This window comes from Esox lucius, chromosome 22 (genome assembly GCF_011004845.1).
Source record: "Esox lucius isolate fEsoLuc1 chromosome 22, fEsoLuc1.pri, whole genome shotgun sequence".
Taxonomy (NCBI): domain Eukaryota; kingdom Metazoa; phylum Chordata; class Actinopteri; order Esociformes; family Esocidae; genus Esox; species Esox lucius.
In genome coordinates this window covers 25,072,346-25,086,598 of record NC_047590.1, presented here as the reverse complement: position 1 = coordinate 25,086,598, position 14,253 = coordinate 25,072,346, and the positions used below count along the sequence as shown (strand labels likewise).

At 40.6% G+C, this 14,253-nt stretch overlaps 1 protein-coding gene across 6 annotated transcripts in view; it reads left to right on the top strand.

Annotated features, from left to right (window-relative positions):
• The window catches only part of si:dkey-9k7.3 (circularly permutated Ras protein 1), a 110,765-nt gene extending 98,071 nt beyond the window's left edge, over positions 1 to 12,694 (top strand). For 5 of the 6 annotated variants that reach the window (XM_013133062.3, XM_013133064.3, XM_013133061.3 and 2 more), the window contains 5 exons: positions 10,996 to 11,107; positions 11,431 to 11,571; positions 11,651 to 11,744; positions 11,980 to 12,030; positions 12,107 to 12,694. In XM_013133062.3, coding sequence (XP_012988516.1) covers positions 10,996 to 11,107; positions 11,431 to 11,571; positions 11,651 to 11,744; positions 11,980 to 12,030; positions 12,107 to 12,235 — 527 coding nt within the window. In that variant the 3' untranslated portion in view covers positions 12,236 to 12,694. The remainder of the gene's footprint in view (positions 1 to 10,995; positions 11,108 to 11,430; positions 11,572 to 11,650; positions 11,745 to 11,979; positions 12,031 to 12,106) is intronic. The other variant, XM_020044706.2, reaches the window with a different exon arrangement.
• Positions 12,695 to 14,253: the final 1,559 nt, after the last annotated feature.

Here is a 14,253-nt window from a genome sequence, read left to right as displayed (position 1 = left end):
TTATCCATTGTGTTAATTTGGCACCTGAGCATCAATACATTACCCATCCCCCAGCACTGTCAACCAATTGTCAATACTAAACCAATTTATCTTTGTGGTGTGTAGACTTCACTGACAGGTGAAGTCTACATTATCATGGCACCTGTCAGTGTGTGGGATATATTAGGCAGCAGGTTGACATTCTGTCATCAAAGTTGATGTGTTAGAAGCAGGAAAAATTGTTAAGTGTAAGGATCTGAGCCACTTTGACAAGGACCAAATTGTGATGCCTAGACGACAGGGTCAGAGCATCTCCAAAACTGCAGCCCTTGTGTGGTGTTCCCGGTCTGCAGTGGTCAGTACCTATAAAAAGCGATCCAAAGAACGAAAAGCGGGGAACCGGCGACAGGGTCATTGGTGCATATGGGGAGTGAAGGCTGGCCTGTGTGGTCCAATCCAATAGATGAGCTACTGTAGCTCAAATTGCTGAAAATTGTTGATGCTGGTACTGATAGGTGTCAAAACACACAGTGGATTGCATTTTGTTACGTATGTGCCTAGAATAGGCATGGGCATCAGGACTGGACCACGGAGCAATGAAAGAAGGTGGCGTGGTCTAATGAATCACATTTTCTTTTACATCACATGGACGGCCTGGACAACTTACCTGGAGAACACATGGCACCAGGATGCACTATGGGAAGAAGGCAAGCCAGCGTCCAACTTGGGTCCTACCATTCATGTGGATGTTACTTTGATATGTACCATTGTTGTAGACCATGTGCACCCTTTCATGGCAATGGTATTCCCTGATGGCATTGGCCTCTTTCAGCAGGATAACAGCCTGCCACAAAGCAAAAATGTTTCAGGAATGGTTTGAGGAACACAAGGTGTTCAAGGTGTTGACTTGGCCTCCAAATTCCCCAGATCTCAGTCTAATCGAGCATCTGTGGGATGTGCTGGACAAACAAGTCCGATCCATGGAGGACCCACCTCGCAACTTAAAGGATCTTCTGCTAAACGTCTTGGTGCCAGATACCACAGCACACCTCCAGAGGTCTAGTGGAGTCCATGCCCCGATGGATCAGGGCTGTTTTGATGGCAAAAGGGGGACCTACCATATTAGGCAGGTGGTCATAATGTTATGTCTGATCGGTGTAATGCACAATCATGATCATCATTAAGATGATGCTCCTTTCAGCTTCATGCAGGTAGCATGCTTCTTACTGTTTGCGTGGCTGTGAAGTGCTCACTCTCCCATATTTGATAGATCGATAGTAGTTTTACAAACTTTACATTTAAATTCGCTGTCATCTACTTTTAACACCCAGTCTATGAAGTCATCATTATGTAGCCAAAGGAGACTGCATATCTTGACTGAAGTGATTGCCAGTTGACGAGCGGGAAGGGGATAAATGGACACTGAAAAATTAAGTAGTCTAACCATAACAATACGCATTAGAGGGAATGGGTGAAATAACCCAATAAAGAAGAATAATGCAAGGAAAATACATTTTGATAAATGACAACTTGAATTTAAACATGCTACAAAATTACCTGATATTCCATGACTTGGACAAAAAAATTCTAATCCATGTCTGGAATATACTTTTTAAAATCCTATGATATTCCAGAAATACCATGACCAGTGGGAACCCTGTTGACAATTTTCACCACTAGCTTTAGTCAACCAAAAGCTCTGCATTACTCTTGATGGGGTGACCCTAGTGATGACATGCGGGGTCTTTTCGCTGTATTGTGTGTAATGTCTATAGGGTTATCAGTGTACACTTGAGTTAGCTTCGGTCTGTTGGATAAGTGTAGAGGTTGATAGTTGTTCAGTGTCTGGCCTGTTGTTAGGACTATCTCTCGCCATTTCTCTAGCTTAACATGTAAACAACGATCCACTCACAGGTTAAATTAATATTCAAACTCAAACAAACATTTACATACATCACAGTTTTGATGAGTTGACTGTAAAGATGTAGTACCTTCAGCTTTCAAGCATTGTGTAATGGGGCAACAATTAAACAAAAAACTCAGCCACAATGTGGGGGGTGGTTCCATAACTGAAGCCATTATGGTGTTGTTGTAGTCTCCAACATCTCAGGATCTGTTGGTTGATAGATGGAGTACAAAGATTTATTCGTATGCAGATTGTTGTAATGTTAATAACATTTTAGTACAATGCTTAAAATGTATGTGAATGTTTAGACTTACACAAAATGCATCTGTTCAGGATATTGCATAAAACCACAACCACGCAGTGTCCAGCTGACACCAGTGTCCAGCTGACACTGATGTTGGTTACTTGGTCTGAAATAAAACAGTGAGGGTTAATAGAGGACCTAACATATACAGGTTTTTTAAAAAGATGATTAATAATGCTAAAAGAGTCTGAAGGTCTGAAGGGCCATAAAGTTTTTTTCCAAACAAGGCTAAACCAGAGATATAAAACAGACATTATGAAAGACAGACAAGTTTGGATTGCTCCATCATGTTCATTATGTAATTGATTTATACATTCTTAAAAAGTTCAAATGTATTGTTTGTTACCATTTATATTTGCAACACAGTTCAAAACAATTCTTTCAAATAAAATAACTTGCACTTACTGTGTAAACAGCCTACTCCGTGCTGGAAACTACAGATGTCTTCTATGGCAGCCATGGATTTAATAACGACAACACAACCATTATGCCTCAAAAAGGTTATGTTTCTTTGTCATTGATTACACGTCATTGTTCTTCATGTTAGAACTATACCGCTGTTGAGGAAAAATGGAAGTATGGACTATAATGCTGTTGAGGAAGAATGGAAGTGTATTCAACAAAGAGGCGCATCTGGCCCCACCAAGTCTCCAACACACCCTTTGTGAATTTAATCAAGGGTCTTACATAACATTAGCTTTTCTAAAGATCTGGAACACCAGGTGTGGGCCATCATCCCTACCCTCCTGAGTTCACCTGGAGAGGTGTGAAACTCTGAGAAAACTGTAATGTAACTAAATGCATGATATTGTGGACATTTATCTGTAGTGTTTGGATTTCCCCTGTTCCACATAAAGGGCAGAATAGGCTAATGTCCTTTATTGTACTGTGAGGGTTATGGATCAAACTTCACCAAAACATTGTAGAAATGATTGTCCTTGTTGCATGTCTGACAATAACTGGTGGCAACGCCCCATCAATTTGATAATTTGACATTGAATAAGTGGGAGAGTTCCTGTCCTTTGTGTTTGCCAAGATAAAGTAATGCTAATGACTATATAGGGGAGTGTTTTAGATATGTCTGATTTTAGAATTGATAGCAAAGAGTTATTTGATTTTATCATTGTTAAAGAGCATTGAGGATAACGTAGGAAACATATGATCTTTTAAATGTTTGGCTTGTGATTAAAGATTAGCTACCTTTTCTAAGAACGTCCAGCATATCAATCAATCAAATTTATTTATAAAGCCCTTTTTACAACAGCAGTTGTCACAAAGTGCTTTACAGAGACACCCGGCCTTAAACCTCAAGGAGCAAACAACAGTAGTGTTGAATTTCAGTGGCTAGGAAAAACTCCCTAAGAAGGTCGAATTTTAGGAAGAAACCTAGAGAGGACCCAGGCTCAGAGGGGTGACCAGTCCTCTTCTGGCTGTGCCGGGTGAGATATTAAGAGTCCAATTGGAATAATAAATACATTTCCATGGGCTAAATCCAGAGTCTATTTGATTTTAGACTAGGTCAGAAGTATGACCAGGTGGACAAGGACAGGGACAGCAACGGGCCCCCCAAACCAGGTAATCCGCAGGTGTGGACCAGGACCTCATCTCCTTCTAAAATGTAAAACTGGAGGAAACTGAGAAAAGTTAGTAGTACATCCCTCATATCCCCCAGCACAATAATATAGCAGCGTAACACCTTGGAACTGAGATGGGGGGGTCCGGTGACACTGTGGCCCTACCCGGGGGAGGCCCCAGACAGGGCCCAACAGGCAGGAAATCAATCCAACCACATTGCCAGGCATCAACCAAAGGGACACCCACCAACCGAGTATTGCTAGCGGCGTACAGCCCAATTGCACAAGTGCGCAACAGAGAGTCAACAACAAGCCAGTGACTCTTCCCCCGAAAGGCATTGGAGGGAGGGCATCCCAGTGGCGACGAGAGCCCACCTGGCAAGACAGCAAGGGTGGACAGTATCAAGCCTACTGGTCACCTTCACGCCCCCGGGCCAGGCTACACCTAATTATAAACCGTGCTGTAGAGATGAGTTTTTAGTAGACACTTGAAAGTTTGCACTGAGTTTGCATTTTTAACCTTAATTGGCAGATCATTCCACAGGAGTGGAGCTCTATGAGAAAAGGCCCTGCCGCCAACTGTTTGTTTAGAAATTCTAGGTACAATTAAAAGGCCTGCATCTTGCGATCTAAGGTTATGTGTAGGTATGTATGGCTGGATCATTTCAGCAAGGTAAGTAGGAGCAAGTCCATGTATTGATTTATAGGTTAACAGTAAAACCTTAAAATCAGCCCTAACCCTAACAGGCAGCCAATGTAAGGACGCCAGGACAGGGGTAATGTGTTCAAATTTTTTTGTTCTAGTTAGGATTCTAGCAGCCATGTGCAGCACTAATTGAAGTTTATTTATTAATTTGTCTGGATAACCATAATTTTTCTGCATCAGTTTTTGATAGAAAGTTTCTAATTTTTGCGATGTTTCGAAGATGAAAATAAGCAACTCTTGAGACATATTTTATATGTTCTTCAAAGGAAAGGTCAGGGTCAAGGGTAATGCCAAGGTTTTTTACAGTTTTTTGGGATACGACCATGCAGCCGTCGAGGTTCACAGTGAGATCTGCTAACAACGCTCTTTGTTTTTTGGGTCCTAAAAGGAGCATTTCTGTTTTATTTGAGTTTAAGAGCAAGAAATTATCTGTCATCCACTTCCTAATATCTGAAACGCATGCTTCCAAAATAGCTAATTTAGGGGCTTCTCCATGCTTCATTGAAATATATAACTGTGTGTCATCAGCATAACAGTGAAAGTTAATATTGTGATTTCGGATTACATCGCCCAGAGGGAGCATGTATAGTGAGAACAATAATGGGCCCAGAACCGAGCCTTGAGGAACTCCAAAGCATACCTTTGACTTGTCAGAGGATATGCCATCCACACTAACGAACTGATATCTTTCAGATAAATAAGATTTAAACCAGGCTAGAACATGTCCACATAGCCCAATATTGGTTTCCAGTCGCTCTAAGAGAAGGGAGTGATCAATAGTGTCAAAAGCAGCACTAAGATCAAGAAGCAACAGGACGGATGCGGAACCTTTGTCTGAGGCCATTAGAAGGTCATTTGTTACCTTCACGAGTGCAGTCTCAGTACTATGATGGGATCTAAAACCGGACTGGAATATTTCATAAATGTTTTTTGTCTTTAGGAAGGCATTTAGTTGTTGGGAAACACATTTTTCTAAGATTTTTGAGAAGAACGGGAGGTTCGATATTGGCCTATAATTGTTTAATATGTCGGGATCTAGATTAGATTTTTTTAGAAGAGGCTTATTTTCCGCAATATTTAGTGAGTTTGGTATGCATCCGGAGGAAAGGGAGCAATTTATTATGTTCAGCATTGGCTGACCTAGCACAGGAAATAACTCCTTAAGTAATTTTGTAGGAATCGGGTCTAGCTGAGAGTTTGTGGGTTTAGAACTCATTACAAATTTTGTAAATGTGTCGAGTGATACGGTATCAAAAAATTCAAGTGTCCCCATTGACACCTGGTCAGGGAGGTTCAGGAAATGTTTTGGACAACTGAGATTTTGAGGACCATAACTATTTAAGGAGTCAGTTATTTGTTTTCTAATGGTGACAATCTTTTCATCAAAGTAGTTCATGTATTCATTACAACTAAAGTGAAGACCCACTTCACTTGCTAAGCTTTGCTTTTTTGTTAACTTTGCAACTGTATCAAAGAGAAATTTTGGATTGTTTTTGTTCGCCTCAATCAGGTTGGAGAAATAAGCTGATTGAGCAGATGTGAGTGATTTTCGGTATAGTACTGTACTGTCTATCCAGGCTAGTCTAAATACTTCCAACTTGGTGGAGCGCCACTTTCGCTCCAATTTTCTGGAGGCTTGCTTAAGTGCTCTAGTATTGTCGGTGTACCAGGGAGCAAGTTTCTTGTTGCGTATTTCATTAGTTTTTAGTGGTGCAACTATGTCTAATGTATTTCGCAGTATTGAGTTTAGATCCTCGATTTGATCGTTTACAGATTTATTTACTCTGTCGTTAATGAGCGAACTTGTAAGAATATCAAGGAATTTATTTGTAGTCCGAGAATTTATAGTACGGCTTTTGAAACTCATTGTTTGGGGGGCAAGTGGATTTCTTGTTTTAACGGTAAATGTAATAAGACAGTGATCCGATAATCCAGGATTTTGGGGGTAAATTATTAGATCTACAATATCTATTTCTTGTGACAGGACTAAATCTAAGGTATGATTGTGGCAATGTGTTGGACCTGAGACATGTTGGATGAAACCCATTGAGTCAATTATGGCTTCAAAGGCTTTTTGAAGAGGATCATTGGAGTTTTCCATATGAATATTGAAATCGCCAAAAATGTGAATACTATCTGCCATGACTACAAGGTTAGACAAGAATTCTGGAAACTCATTGAGGAACAATGTGTATGGCCCGGGGGGCCTATAAATAGTAGCTATGTAAAAGGATTTATCGGCCTGGTTTTCATGAGTAAAACTTCGAAAGAATGAAACTCTGTGATATGTTTGAGAGTAAGTTTATATTTACTGTCATAAATATTAGCTACACCCCCTCCTTTTCGGGACGCACGAGGGATACGATCACTAGTATAGCCAGGAGGAGAGGCCTCATTTAAGGCAGTGAATTCATTAGGCTTTAGCCACGTTTCACATAAACCAATAGCATCTAGTTTATGATCAGAGATTAATTCATTTACTGCAACTGCCTTTGGAGCAAGAGATCTAATATTTAGGAGTCCCATTTAGAGATGCGAAGTGATACAATTATTTATATTTTTGACCGAGGTGGAGGAAGGCTTTATTTAATAAGGTTGTTTTTGTTAGCACTACCTTGTTTAAGTTTTCTCAGCCTGGAACGAGTCACAGTGGCAATAGGTAAAGCTGTACTAACTACTCTGGCTATGCTATTGACAGACTCCACTATGCTAGCAGGCTGGCTAACAGCCTGCAGCCTGACCTGCACCCTATCTCATGTTAAGGCTATAGGAGTGAGACAACTTATCAATGTTCCTAGATAAAAGAAGAGCACCACTCCAGCTAGGATGGAGTCCGTCGCTCCTCAGCAGATCAGGCCTGGCTCTATTTCTGGGAGAGTCCCAAAAAGAAGGCCAGTTATCTACAAACTCTACCTCCTGCGACGGGCAGAACTCAGTTTTCAGCCAGCGATTGAGTTGCGCAAGTCTGCTGTAGAGCTCGTCACCACCCCTAGCTGGGAGGGGGCCAGAGACAATTACTCGATGCCGACACATCTTTCTAGCTAATTTACACGCTGATGCTATGTTCTGCTTCGTAACCTCTGACTGTTTCATCCTAACATCGTTGGTGCCAACGTGAATAACAATATCTCTGTACTCTCTATACTTGGCAGTTTTAGACTTCGCTAGCACCAACCCCAGATTTGCGGCTACGTCGGTGGCTCTGCCCCCCGGTAAACAATGTACGATCGCCGGCTGATTCTTTAGTCTAATACTGCGTGTAATGGAATCGCTGATGACTAAGGTTTTTAGTTTTTCAAGGCCACCAGTAGAACGTGCCTGCCGATCATTCCCCTCCGAAGACGGCTCGGGCCTTGACTCCGACTCCAGTGGGGAAAACCTGTTCAAAGTCTCAGTTGGTTTTAGCAACGATTCAGGTTTAAATGGTCGACGGCATTTCTTCCCAGTGACCAAGAGAAAGTTATTGGGCGGCTGCAGGAGCTGTGCCGGGGGGCTAACAAAACTATCGTTTCTACCTGGTGGCACTGACGCAGATTTTTCTATTTCTACACTAGCATAATCCACTACCATAATCCGAGCCTCTAACTCTGCTATCTTTAACTTAAGACGAACATTCTCCTCCGTGTTGTTGCTACAACAATTACAGTGATAAGGCATTGTAATGATACTTAGCCTCGGGTGTTCAGGGTGAGTATTTATGTTAATTATGTCCAAAAAGAGTCCCGGTGTAGAAAAGTTGGGTAAGAGGTCAACAGATAAATATTGCGTTGGTAAAACTCTAAAATAGAATTTTGACCAATTAGTTTATATAGAGTAAATTCAAAAAAGTTTGGCAGGTAGCCAGGTAGGTAACAGCAAGCAGAGTACAGCACATCAACAATCCCACAATGCAGTTCGAGCAAAAGCACCTTCCTCTTTATGATGCGCCAAATGTTTTCTATGGGTGAAACATCTGGACTGCAGGCTGGCCATTTCAGTACCCGGATCCTTCTTCTATGCAGCCATGACATTGTAATTGATGCAGTATGTGGTCTGGCATTGTCATGTTGGAAAATGCAAGGTCTTCCCTGAAAGAGATGACGTCTGGATGGGAGCATATGTTGTTTTAGAACTTTGATATAACTGTCAGCATTGATGGTGCCTTTCCAGATGTGTAGGCTGCCCATGCCACACGCACTCATGCAACCCCATACCATCAGAGATGCAGGCTTCTGAACTGAGCGCTGATAACAACTTGGATTGTCCGTGTCCTCTTTAGTCCAGATGACATGGCGTCCCAGTTTTCCAAAATGAACTTCAAATTTTGATTCGTCTGACCACAGAACACTTTTCCACTTTGCCACAGTCCATTTTAAATGGTCCTTGGCCCAGAGAAAACGCCTGCGCTTCTGGATCCTGTTTAGATACGGCTTCTTTTTTGACCTATAGAGTTTTAGCCGGCAACGGCGAATGGCACGGTGGATTGTGTTCACCGACAATGTTTTCTGGAAGTATTCCTAGGGCCCATGTTGTGATTTCCATTACAGTATAATTCCTGTATGTCATGCAGTGCCGTCTGAGGGCCCGAAGATCACGGGCATCCAGTATGGTTTTCCGGCCTTGACCCTTACGCACAGATATTGTTCCATATTCTCTGAATCTTTGGATGATATTATGCACTATAGATGATGATAACTTCAAACTCTTTGCAATTTTTCTCTGAGAAACTCCTTTCTGATATTGCTCCACTATTTTTCGCTGCAGCATTGGGGGAATTGGTGATCCTTTGCCCATCTTGACTTCTGAGAGGCACTGCCACTCTGAGAGGCTCTTTTTATACCCAATCATGTTGCCAATTGACATAATATCTCACTGTGGATATAAAAACTATACATACCCCTGTGAAAATGCCATGTTTTTGTGATGTAAAAGAATGAGACGAAGATAAATCATGTCAGAATTCTTTCCACTTTTAATGTGACCTATAATGTGAACAATTCCATTGAAAAACAAACTGAAATCTTCAAGGGGGAAAAATGAAAAATAAAAACTTTACAATAACCTGGTTGCAAAAGTGTGCACACCCTCTTATAACTGGGGATGTGGCTGTGTTCAGAATTAACCAATCACATTCAAACTCATGTTAAATAGAAGTCATTACACACCTGCCATCATTTCAAGTGACTCTGATTAATCACAAAGTTCAGCTGTTCTACAGGTGCTGGTCATATAATTAGAAAATCATCAAAAGTTGATTTATTTCAGTAATTCCATTCAAAAAGTGAAACTTGTATAATATTTCAAGTGTTTATTTCTTGTGATGATTATAACTGACAACTAACCCCAAAATCTGTATCTCTGAAAATTAGAATATTGTGAAAAGGTTCAATATTGAAGACACCTGGTGCCACACTCTAATCAGCTAATTAACTCAAAACACCTGCAAAGGCGTTTTGAGTTAAAATGGTCTCCCAGTCTGCTGACTTGACAGCTGTCCAAAAGACGACCATTGACACATTGCACAAGGAGGGCAAGACACAAAAGGTCATTGCTAAAGAGGCTGGCTGTTTACAGAGCTCTGTGTCCAAGCACATTAATAGAGAGGCGAAGGGAAGGAAAAGATGTGGTAGAAAAAAAGTGTACAAGCAATAGGGATAAGTGCACCCTGGAGAGGATTGTGAAACAAAACCCATTCAAAAATGTGGGGGAGATTCACAAAGAGTGGACTGCAGCTGTAGTCAGTGCTTCAAGAACCACCACGCACAGACGTATGCAAGACATGGGCTTCAGCTGTCGCCATCCTTGAATGGAATTACTGAAATAAATCAATTTATTGATGATATTCACATTTTATGACCAGCACCTGTACATAGGCATACAGAGGCCCATTATCTGCAATCATCAGTCCTGTGTTCCAATTCACATTTGTTTGCAAATCCATTTTAAAAGGCTAATTGATCATTAGAAAACTCTTTTACAATTGTGTTAGCACAGCTGATGAAAACAGTGGTGCTGATCAAAGAAGCCATAAAACTGCCCTTTAGGCTAGTTGAGCATCTGGAATATTACAAGCTCAAAAAGGCCAGAAACAACGATCTTTCTTCTGAAAGAGCTATTCCATGTGAGAAAATGCCAAGAAAATAAAGATCTCATACACAAATGAAATGATGCTGGAGGAGTGCTTGACGCTTTCTCTTTTGGGAGGAGCTTGAACGAATGATACATAAGAAGTGCCCATCAAGCCAATCCAACATCCCTCCACATTACCTCAACAGATTGACAATTAGAATGCCAAAGGTCTGCAAGGCTGTAATTGCTGCAAATGGAGGATTATTTTACGTATATAGACAATTATTATTTCAATTAAAAATCATTATTTATAGCCTTGTCACTGACTATATTTCCTATTAATTTTGCAATATTTCCATGAAATTTCCATTTCATGTATGTTTTCATGGACAACAAGAACATTTCTAAGTTCCCCCAAAACTTTGAACGGTATTGTATACAGTAAATGCTCAAAACATTGCGTCACTGTGTCTTACAGGTTTAATGAGACGAGAAAGACTGCCATTCCAGCTACAGCTGTCTTTCACCACTAGAGATCAACAGAGAGTGACTCGAATTATCACTGAACAGAGACGGGTTACCACAAGCAGGTAAAGAGATATTTTCAAGGATTTTTGTCATCTAGTGGACATAACTAGAGTGGCTTACTGGAGCAATTAGTGTATAGTCTTCTCGGCTCAGGGATTCCAACTTGCAACCTTTTTGGGCCAACACAATAATGTTTCTGTCGTATAACAGAATAGCATTATTCCACACTGTACAGTAGTGCAAAATAGGGCCCACTATAAACCGACAGCAGAATCAGACCACTCAGTGATGCCAATTACTTTTTTTAAATCTACAACTGGACAGTTGAAGTGAATGTTTCTCATGAACTGGATGATATTTTCTCTCCCTTTTTCTCTCTTTCCAGCTGGGTCTGGGCAGGCAGTCTGAACATGTCCGTTTTAGGGGTCCACTGCGCTCAGCTGTGTGCCAGGCTAACTATGGAGGGGAGAGTCCACGAAGCCCAGAGATTGCTTCGAGCACAGCAAGATCTACTGAAGGATATCAAGTATGTGTGTATGTGAGAGGATGAGGGGATGTAAGTTTATGTGCGTGCATGCGTTTACCCTATAACATCCTATCTCCAGTGAGCGGAGGCCCAATTCAGAGGAGGACAGTATCTATGGAAATTGGATAAAATCCATGACAACCATCTGTGATGACCTCACAACAGATTCCCATGTAATCAATCCATATATATATATATATAATGTTTTGCTAAATCGATTATTCATCAAGTCAGTGTAACTATCTACAGTATCTGTCTGTCTCTCTCTCCCCTCATTCTTGCTTTTTCACAGAGTGATAGTTTATTAAAGAGAAAGGGAGAGAAAGAGATAGACGGAAGGAAAATACTTTGCCTCCGGATTGAAAAACCTCCACTGACACAACTTTTTGTCACTTTGTCCATCTACAGGGTGAGAGCAACCCTGAAGACCTGCAGGGCCCCAAGCAGACTCATGTGAACGTAAGTCTAGTCCACACACAAACACAAAGGCAAAAAAAACACACCCTGACCCTGTGTGGGGCCTGTGTCCCCACAGGTCCTGTCAGACGAAGCGGCTAAGGTGGTGTACCAGATGAAAAGGGCAAGCAGTGTGGACCAGCGCCTGAGGAAAGAGACAGACACAACTGATCCATCCTGTCAACTGGTCAAATTCCTCTCCCTTTGATCAGCACATGGTCTCTCAGATTCAACATGTTAGTTGTGTGTCTGTTTGAAAAACATGAAAAGTAAACAACACACTCAACTCACCACTTTTTGTTTGTACATAAACTTTATTCAAAAAATATTTGCTTGCCCTACTATCTTTTTACGAAAATCACATACAAGGCTAGTGTGTCTTGTAACATTGTGATGCTATAATAAATCCTTCCCGCTCATTCGTGTTAACTTTATACTTCGTACAGTCTTTCCCTGATCCCTTCGTTCTCTGCAGCATTTTCATCAGATGTATCTCGTAACCTTGTTACCAGGGATGTAAAATGACTTACCTGTGTTCACCAGGATATGAATGTTCCTAATTAAGACCTGCAGTCAAGTCCGTAAATAATTGGACACAGGTTTTGTTATTTTGTCTGTTTACCAAAATATATTCAAGTTACAGTTACATAATAGATATGGGCTTAAAGTGCAGTCCCTCAGATTTAATTTGAGAGTATTCACATCCAAATTGATGGAAGGGTTTAGGAATTACAGCTCTTTAATATGTAGCCCCCTCTTTTTCAAGGGACCCAAATTAATTGGACAAATCACTCAAAAGTTGTTTCATGGACAGGTGTGGGGTATTCCTTCATTATTTCTTCATCAATTAAGCAGGTACAAAATCTGGAGTTGATTCCTGGTGTGGCATTCACATTTGGAAGCTGTTGCTTTGAACCCAAAACATGCGGTCAAAAAAGCTCTCAATGCAAGTGAAACAGGCTAATTCTTAGATGTTTCATTCAATATGTTTGTTCAACCCCTTGAATTAAAGCTCAAAGTCTTGTTATAGAAATTTGTTGAACTAATGTATTAGTGACCTCTACATGCATGTGTAAGGGAGTAGAGAATTGCTGGTTTAGTATTGGGCTAATTAGAAAGGTACCAAACCTGTATTTTGCCAAGTAGGAAGAATGCAAGATATGTTAATGGTGTCATAATTAAGAGGGGGACAAGACATGGGTTGACAACTGCATTTGAGTGAAACCTTGGGTGGCAAGCAAAACTGATAAGGGGAATGAAACAAACTGGTTTAGACCAGATTAACATGTATTGATGAAATGTCAGTTATTTTGTGAGATGTTGTGACACTTTCAGGAGGTTTTCTGAACGGTTCTTCAGACAGACTCTCACTGATCTTGAGTTAGTGTCTTTCTGTTTATATTTGCAAATATAATAAACTGTTATTTGTGTTTAAGAGCATTTCGATCTGTCTTAACTTCCTTAGTAAGAGTTATAATCGGTGAATTGCCATCACAGTCTGCACTTCAATTGCCTCTCGGTTGTTTAATTTCAAATCCATTGTGGTGGCATACATTAGGGATACGACAAATGAACACGAAGCTCTGAAGCACCGTTCAGTTTTCCGAGCTCTACTGTTTAGATGCAGTGTCCCAGGAGCTCGTATCAAAGTACAACACCATGTGACCAATGACATGGTTTCAAGCTTCGAATGTTACAAAATCACCTTTGAGTTCCAACCAGGCCCAGGAGGTTTGAAACTGCTTGCATAAAAGGTTAATGAAATCCGGTCACTTCGAGGGTTGGCAGTAGGAGTTTGAGAGTTGCATGCGAATGAAAGGAGAAGGATTTGAAAGAGCAAGGTAGTCAAGACAGTCATAGAGCTATTTATTTGATAGTAGTAGTGGAACAGTAGTTTCAGAATCATTCAAGATAATAATTTAGTGTTGTTAACTATTATTTGAGGGTCATACAAAAGCGTAGGTAATTTGAGAAGTAGACAAGATTAATTATTAAGAGTGTTGCTTAGCTAGGTTCTTGGAAAGGGTAATAGGATTGTTTATTAGAGAGCAATGGAGAATGTGTGTATGAGTGGGTTCATTTCGTCAACAAAAATAGTGATAACAAATATTTTTAAATACAAATTTTTCAGTGCCAGTCGACGAGATGATAACTGACTTAGTAGAAGCAGAAAAAAACGAAAATACTTTTACTTTTGATTGACAAAAACGAGACTAGATGAAATTA